This window comes from Oncorhynchus tshawytscha, linkage group LG18, assembly GCF_018296145.1.
Source record: "Oncorhynchus tshawytscha isolate Ot180627B linkage group LG18, Otsh_v2.0, whole genome shotgun sequence".
NCBI lineage: Eukaryota > Metazoa > Chordata > Actinopteri > Salmoniformes > Salmonidae > Oncorhynchus > Oncorhynchus tshawytscha.
The window spans coordinates 41,764,620-41,773,901 of NC_056446.1; the positions used below are offsets into that span (position 1 = coordinate 41,764,620).

General features: G+C 47.3%; 1 protein-coding gene across 4 annotated transcripts in view; it reads left to right on the forward strand.

The window, feature by feature from the left end:
* Positions 1-8,917, forward strand: part of si:dkey-71h2.2 (low density lipoprotein receptor adapter protein 1) — a 136,607-nt gene extending 127,690 nt beyond the window's left edge. The window contains exons 9-10 of one of the 4 annotated variants that reach the window (XM_042301101.1): positions 7,944-8,003; positions 8,786-8,917. In XM_042301101.1, the coding sequence (XP_042157035.1) occupies positions 7,944-8,003; positions 8,786-8,912 (187 nt within the window). In that variant the 3' untranslated portion in view covers positions 8,913-8,917. Of the gene's footprint in view, positions 1-7,943; positions 8,013-8,785 lie in introns of all 4 variants that reach the window. The other 3 variants (XM_042301102.1, XM_042301103.1, XM_042301104.1) reach the window with 3 other exon arrangements.
* Positions 8,918-9,282: the final 365 nt, after the last annotated feature.

Here is a 9,282-nt window from a genome sequence, read left to right on the forward strand (position 1 = left end):
TCCTTGAAGGGAATTTAACTCATCCAGAGGTCACCTCCTTGAGGTGACGGGAACTCATCTAGAGGTCACCTCCTTGAGGGGACGGAAACTCATCCAGAGATCACCTCCTTGAGGGGACGGGAACTCATCCAGAGGTCACCTCCTTGAGGGGACGGAAACTCATCTAGAGGTCACCTCCTTGAGGGGACGGAAACTCATCCAGAGGAGGGGATTATGAATGAAGCACACATAGACAGCATACACTAGGCTTCTCATAATGACCTCAACACAGTCACCTTGAGAAACAATACCAACAGATAAATTGCCTGTTCCCAGATCTGTTTGTGCCGTCTTGCCAACTCCTTTAATACTTGTCAAACATGTTTGGCATAACAATGAGTATAGTAGTTGGCAAGACAACAGATCTGGGACCAGGCTGGCAGGCACACATTATATGCTTTAAATCTCAGACAACACATCTCTGCAATAACGATTACATTCCAAATCCAAACAGGTTACATCTGAGCTGTAAGCTGATGGCATAGCTGACAGGGACTGGCTGGCTACATACTGCTTGGAGCCTCAGGAGCTCATCATTGGCTGGCTACATACTGCTTGGAGCCTCAGGAGCTCATCATTGGCTGGCTACATACTGCTTGGAGCCTCAGGAGCTCATCATTGGCTGGCTACATACTGCTTGGAGCCCCGGAGCTCATCATTGGCTGGCTACATACTGCTTGGAGCCTCCGGATCTCATCATTGGCTGGCTACATACTGCTTGGAGCCCCCTGAGCTCATCATTGGCTGGCTACATACTGCTTGGAGCCCCCTGAGCTCATCATTGGCTGGCTACATACTGCTTGGAGCCCCCCTGAGCTCATCATTGGCTGGCTACATGGTAGTCATGCAGTTTACACACACTAGAAAATGTCACATTAGGTTGATGCACAATAATCAGTACAATCCCAGAAATCCTTGTGTCAGTGCGTAATCAGGAGTGTACAATCCCAGAAATTCTTTATAGGAGACAGACAGCATGAGGGGTTGTTAAGGTTAATGGGGCAATAGATCTAGTCTTTTATAGGAGACATAAGTCTCTCACAAAACAGCAGATCAGAAGTACTGCTAGAGGCGCTGTCAGAAGTACTGCTAGAGGGGCTTTTGAAGACAACAATCAATCACAATGCCTCGTGGGTAATAGAGGCAGGGACGGTTTCTTTCTTTCTGCTTGTTTGTTTTATTTTTATTTTGGGCCCCCGGATTTATCCAACCAGGCCAGAACCGTTTGTAGAATGATTCCCGAGATGATAGTATAGAAATAGAATCGATAGAACCTGACTTGAATTTCTATGATTACAGTATAGATGGGAGTTGGTGTCCAATCTCTATAGTCACATTGAGGTCTGTGTGTCACATGTGTGTGTGTGTGTGTGTGTGTGTGTGTGTGTGTGTGTGTGTGTGTGGTGTGGTGTGGTGTGTGTTATTATATAATTAATGGATTATGTCTTAAATGCTCATTAAAGTGTGGTAAATGGGTAATGTTGGGTAAATGGGTAATGTTGTCATGTTTAAAAAAATAAAATAAAAAAGTTCAAAAACAAGCTGTTTACTACTTTAGCCTCTCAGTGACTGCCAGCTCCACTTCCGTGAGCACATAGGCCGTGGGAACATTGCTTCGATTGTTTTACCAGCTATTTGCTATGAGGGGGAAACACCTCAATGCAATCGCAAGATTTCATAGCATGGATTATAACAGCACTAAGTAAATACATGTGCTCCGTTCAGTCAGAACTCTGCTGTTGTCTCCATCCCAATGAGTCTCTCGTGCCAGACGGCTTTACTTCCCCACAATGAGAGGAGATCTGCTCTAATCAGGTACAGAGGACGGCTTTACTTCCCCACAATGAGAGGAGATCTGCTCTAATCGGGTACAGAGGACGGCTTTACTTCCCCACAATGAGAGTAGATCTCATGAGAGACACCTCAGGGGTGCGTGCTCAGTCCCCTCCTCAACACCGGGACACCTCAGGGGTACGTGCTCAGTCCCCTCCTGTACTCCTTGTTCGCTCATGACTGCACGGCAAAGGCACGAGTCCAACACCATCATTAAGTTTGCTGATGACACAAAAGTGGTTTGGCCTGATCACCGACAACGATGAGACCGCCTACAGTGAGGAGGTCAGAGACCTGGCCATGTGGTGCAAGGACAACAACCTCTCCCTCAATGTGATCAAGACAAAGGAGATGATTGTGGACTACAGGAAAATGAGGACCGAGCACGCCCCATTCTCATTGATGGGGCTATAGTGGAGCAGGTTGACCGGAAGGCGCCAAGTCTAGGTCCAAGAGTATTCTAAACAACTTCTACCCCAAGCCATAAGACTCCTGAACAGCTAATCAAATGGCTTCCCAGACTATTTGCACACTACTCTCTGTTATTATCTATGCATAGTCACTTTAATAACTCTATTCCCCCTACATGTACTAAATCTCAGATTTGGCACCGGTGTCCCCGGTCCTCTGTACTGGTACCCCAAGTTTACAGCCTCCCATATTGACTCTGTACCGGTGCCCCTGTATATAGCCTCACATTGACTCTGTACTGGTACCCCTGCATATAGCCTCCACATTGACTCTGTACTGGTGCCCCTGTACTACAGCCTCCACATTGACTCTGTACTGGTACCCCCTGTATATAGCCTCCACATTGACTCTGTACTGGTGCCCCCTTCCTCCCATTGACTCTGTAGGTACCCCCTGTATATAGCCTCCACATTGACTCTGGCGTAATACCCTGTATATAGCCTCCACATTGACTCTGTAAGGCCCCCTGTATATAGCCTCCACATTGACTCTGTACTGGTACCCCTGTATATAGCCTCCACATTGACTCTGTACCGTAATACCCTGTATATAACCTCCACATTGACTCTGTACCGTCATACCCTGTTTATAGTCTCCACATTGACTCTGTACCAGTACCCTAGTATATAGCCTCCACATTGACTCTGTACTACCCCCTGTATATAGCCTCCAGACTCTGTACAGCCCCCTAATCAAACTCTGTACTGGTACCCCCTGACTATTTAGCCTCCACATTGACTCTGTGTTACCCTTATATAACATAGACTCACTTTAATATAGTCTCCTACTCTGTACCAGTACCCCCTGTATATAGCCTCCACATTGACTCTGTACCGGTACCCCCTGTATATAGCCTCCACATTGACTCTGTACCAGTACCCCCTGTATATAGCCTCCACATTGACTCTGTACCGGAACCCCTGTATATAGCCTCCACATTGACTCTGTACTGGTACCCCTGTATATAGCCTCCATATTGACTCTGTACCAGTACCCCCTGTATATAGCCTCCACATTGACTCTGTACCGGTACACCCTGTATATAGCCTCCATATTGACTCTGTACCAGGTACACCCTGTATATAGCCTCCACATTGACTCTGTACCGGTACACCCTGTATATAGCCTCCACATTGACTCTGTACCGTAACACCCTGTATATAGCCTCCACATTGACTCTGTACCGGTACCCCTGTATATAGCCTCCACATTGACTCTGTACCGGTACCCCTATATATAGCCTCCACATTGACTCTGTACCGGTACCCCTGTATATAGCCTCCACATTGACTCTGTACCAGTACCCCTGTATATAGCCTCCACATTGACTCTGTACTGGTACCCCTGTATATAGCCTCCACATTGACTCTGTACCGTAATACCCTGTATATAACCTCCACATTGACTCTGTACCGTAATACCCTGTATATAGTCTCCACATTGACTCTGTACCAGTACCCCTGTATATAGCCTCCACATTGACTCTGTACCGTAACCCTGTATATAGCCTCCACATTGACTCTGTACCAGTACCCCCCTGTATATAGCCTCCACATTGACTCTGTACCGGAACCCCTGTATATAGCCTCCACATTGACTCTGTACCGGTACCCTGTATATAGCCTCCATATTGACTCTGTACCAGTACCCCCTGTATATAGCCTCCACATTGACTCTGTACCGTAACCCTGTATATAGCCTCCATATTGACTCTGTACCGTACACCCTGTATATAGCCTCCACATTGACTCTGTACCGTACACCCTGTATATAGCCTCCACATTGACTCTGTACCGTAACACCCTGTATATAGCCTCCACATTGACTCTGTACCGGTACCCCCTGTATATAGCCTCCACATTGACTCTGTACCGGTACCCCCTATATATAGCCTCCACATTGACTCTGTACCGGTACCCCCTGTATATAGCCTCCACATTGACTCTGTACCGGTACCCCTGTATATAACCTCCACATTGACTCTGTACCGGTACCCCTGTATATAGCCTCCACATTGACTCTGTACCGTACCCCTGTATATAGCCTCCACATTGACTCTGTACCGTAATACCCTGTATATAGCCTCCACATTGACTCTGTACCGGTAATACCCTGTATATAGCCTCCACATTGACTCTGTACCGTAATACCCTGTATATAGCCTCCACATTAACTCTGTACCGTAATACCCTGTATATAGCCTCCACATTAACTCTGTACCGTAATACCCTGTATATAGCCTCCACATTGACTCTGTACCGTAATACCCTGTATATAGCCTCCACATTGACTCTGTACCGTAATATCCTGTATATAGCCTCCACATTGACTCTGTACCGTAATACCCTGTATATAGCCTCCACATTGACTCTGTACCGTAATACCCTGTATATAGCCTCCACATTGACTCTGTACCGTAATACCCTGTATTTCGCCCAGCTATTGTTATTTACTGCTGCTCTTTAATGATTTGTTTTTCTTAAATCTGTAACCTAATAAAATGTGGGAAAAGTAAAGGGGTCTGAGTACTTACCGAAGACACTGTAGTTCTGTCTTGTTGTTTTGTTAACTCCAACCACCTCGTGCCCCAGGTATTCAGCCAATCAGCGGCCGCTGCTGTGTGGTGGGATGCGTGGCTATACAATGGCTGTACAACCCATGGTTGTATATGTGGACAACGGGACATGAAAGCAGATTTCCAGATACATCGATGTAGATTGTCTATTGTCAGTGTGAAATGAAATGCAATGTTACACAGTATCCAAAAAACAAAGTGTATTTTAGATGTACTGTATATTCCCCAGGCATTGGATTGGGTTAACAGTTTTTTTTTTAACATGACAAAAAGGCCGTTTTGACAGAGTTAAAAACGTTGGCTCAGGCTTCAATGCATTATGGAAGTGTGAATAATTCAACCTGACCTAAAATAGGATGTTGTCTTTAAGATTTCAGCTGGCTTGTTCTTCTTCTTCTTTTTCAAAATATACCCTAATTTGAGCCCAGGAAGTTACAGGGCTGGAGCCAGACTTTTGTGGATTATTTATTGCTAAAAGTGGACACTGCATTTCATCTGTCGGTCTCCGTCTTTGACACATAAGTAACCTTTGACACTAAGCATAAGTAATCTATTCACAGACTGAGCACATATACAGACAGGCCTCTATATCACTGTGTCTTCTTATTGTCTCAGCCTTTAGGCCTCTATATATATTGTGGCAAAGAAGGGGGTCGAGTGATAAATGGCAGATATGTGAGAGCAGAACTAATAAACGGGCTCTGCCCGATCACTAAAATGGCCACCCCTGTCAGAACTACAGATCACAAAATGGCCGACCGCCAAAACTACAAGTCCCAGAAGAAGGTGGAGCCGACCCACAGATAAAGGGTCAGAGAGAGAGAGAGTGCTGGAAGGATCTATGAACAATAGAGAAAGAGACTATAGAGATTGGCTGGATTTACCGTGTATGAGCTGGATTGTTTTGGACTTACCTGTTGGCGTTTGGACCTGGACCTACCGAGAACCCGATTCGTGTACCGAACCCTGCTATCCTTGACCTCGCCTACGGCCTGGGTGGACCAGGACGGAGAAACAAACACACAGGTACTGTCCTGTTCGAAAGAACTCTCATTCTTAGGTGATTTGGTGACAGTTTACCACTTAGTTTGTGACAAACGCTCCTAACCTTGAAGAGGTTTGCCACACGTGGTGGAGAATGCGGGCATGGACTAACATACCACTGGTTAGGTAGAAGAAAAATAAAAAATGTTCAGTTTGCACTCCAAAGGGGGGTAAAACATTTTTTTTTGTGGCTTTGTTTGGTTAACACAGTTTCTCAGGAAAATGAGTATGGAGGGAGCCATACAGGCCCTGTTACAAGCGGCGGCCGCCCGACAAGAGGCAACTAGAGCTCAACAAATAGCTCATCAGGATGCAATGTGAATGTATCAGGACACGTTACAGGTCCAGCACCGCACCAACCAGCTGCTCAGAGAAGAGCAAGAGAGAAACACCCGGGAGTTAAGAGAAGGCCTAAAGGGGCTAGCGGACCAAATTGGGGCTCAATTACCAGCTGCAAATACCCAGAGGAGAGCCAATAATTTTCTTCAAAAAATGACAGCGCAGGATGATGTGGAAGCATATCTTACCAGGTTCGAAAGGACGGCAGAGAGGGAGAAGTGAAGAAGAATGGGCGGGGCTTCTGGCACCATACCTGACAGGGCGCGCTCAAAAAGCGTATTTTTGACCTGGAGTTGAAAGATGCACAGGATTACGATAAACTAAAGGGAGAGATCCTGACTAGACTGGGAGTGACCGATACCGTGAGGGCACATCGCTTCCACCAGTGGTCCTACCGACCGGGACAACCCCCACGAACACAGATGTTCGACTTGATTCACCTGGCACGGAAATGGTTGCGACCAGAGACCCGGTCATCCGCCGAGATCGTAGAGACCATCGTACTCAACCAGTTTCAGCGAGGTCTACCCCAAGAAGTGAGACGATGGGTTGGCCAGAACGAGGTACTTTCCGCCGACCATCTCGTGGGCCTGGTTGAACGGTATTGTACGGCAGGAACAGCTGAGCAGGCACAGGAGGAAAGATTCCCATTCCCCAGGCCTGGGCGAACCAGCGGACGGGGTAAGGCTGTCCCAACATATGGAGGGGGAAGAGAGCAGCGTGGGGCCATGAGGAAAGAATCAGAATCAGGCCGAGACACTAAGGGAAAAAACGGAAACTGGGTGTCGAAGGGGTCTCCCCCCCGAACCCCTATTATCTGTTACAATTGTAATCAACCAGGACATATTGCAGCCTACTGCCCTATTAAAGAAGAGCCAATGCAATGTAACCTTGGTGAAAATGAAGATGATATACGGTATGCATGTCCTGTTGTTCATCAAGCTGACCTCCAGTCCTCATGGAGGAGATTACTGAGTAGTTGGGTTCATCAAGCTGACCTCCAGTCTTCATGGAGATTACTGAGTAGTTTGGTTCATCAGGCTGACCTCCAGTCTCCATGGAGTTTACTGTGTAGTTTGGTTCATCAGGCTGACCTCCAGTCTTCATGTGTTATATTACTGAGTAGTTTGGTTCATCAGGCTGACCTCCAGTCTTCATGTGTTATATTACTGAGTAGTTTGGTTCATCAGGCTGACCTCCAGTCTTCATGTGTTATATTACTGAGCAGTATGGTTCATCAGGCTGACCTCCAGTCTTCATGTGTTATATTACTGAGTAGTATGGTTCATCAGGCTGACCTCCAGTATTCATGTGTTATATTACTGAGTAGTTTGGTTCATCAGGCTGACCTCCAGTCTTCATGTGTTATATTACTGAGCAGTATGGTTCATCAGGCTGACCTCCAGTCCTCATGTGTTATATTACTGAGCAGTATGGTTCATCAGGCTGACCTCCAGTCTTCATGTGTTATATTACTGAGTAGTATGGTTCATCAGGCTGACCTCCAGTATTCTCTTGAAGTTATTGAGGGAGTATGCTCATGCAAACTAGCCTTAAAACAAACTAGCCCTGAATACGTGTGTGTGTGTGTGTGTGTGTGTGTGTGTGTGTGTGTGTGTGTGTGTGTGGTTTCATCTATAAGGTGTGTTTTGTCTCTTCAACCCGACATGCAGCAACATGGAGGTAGAAGAGATGGACACTGGTAAGTGAGGTGAGCTCATTAGAATGTGTATTATACAATAAACACATACATGAACATGTGTGTATGTACAGTAGTGTTTTGATTTCATCCGTCAGTACTGTCTGTCTCTGTCTGTCTGTTTCTGTGTGTTTGTCTGTTTCTGTGTGTGTGTGTGTCTATCTGTTTCTGTGTGTGTGTCTGTCTGTTTCTGTGTGTGTGTCTGTCTGTTTCTGTGTGTGTGTCTGTCTATATCAGTTGGACTCAAACTATTGTGATTCCCTATCTTTTCTGTGTGTCCAGACAGGCAGTGAACCTCTACAGACAGCACTCTCTACCTTTTGTCTCCTTTCATCTCCACTCCTCCTCTCCCTTCCTCCTGTCCTCTCCTCTCCTCTCCTCTCCTGCTCCTGCTCCTCTACTCTTCCTATCCCCTTCCTTGTCACTTCTCCTCTCCTCCCCTTTTGTCATTGTCATTCCATCGCTCAAATGCACTCTCCTTTATTTTCACATTTATTATCTCCTTCTTTCAACATCTTTGTTCCCTGCAACCTTTTTTTCCCAATGTATCTTGCATATTCTGGCGTACTCGTATGAACCCCCACCTCACTTTTTCCTTTCTCTCTATCTCTCACCCCTCTCTCTCTCCCACTCGCTCCTTCCTTCTTCCATCCCTCTCTCCTTCCTTCCCACTTCCTTCCATCCCTCTCCCACTCTCTCCCACTCTCCTTCCTCCTTCCTTCCCTCCCTCTCTCTCCTCACCTCGCTCCTCCCCACCCTCTCTCTCTCTCCCCTCCCCCTCCCAGCCTGGCAGAGTCCAGTTCCGGACAGCAGTCTAAGGATGCAGCTCTGAACCCCCTAGAGGAAGACACCACCCCCGCTAGAGGAAGACACCACCACCACCCCCTAGAGGAAGACACCACCACCCCCTAGAGGAAGACACCACCACCCCCCTAGAGGAAGACACCACCACCTCCCCTAGAGGAAGACACCACCCCCTAGAGGAAGACACCACCCCCTAGAGGAAGACACCACCCCCCCTAGAGGAAGACACCACCACCCCCCCTAGAGGAAGACACCACCACCCCCTAGAGGAAGACATCACCACCCCCCCCTAGAGGAAGACACCACCACCCCCTAGAGGAAGACACTACTACCCCCTAGAGGAAGACACCACCACCCCCCCTAGAGGAAGACACCACCCCCCTAGAGGAAGACACCACCCCCCCTAGAGGAAGACACCACCACCCCCCCTAGAGGAAGACACCACCACCCCCCTAGAGGAAGACACCACCCCCTAGAG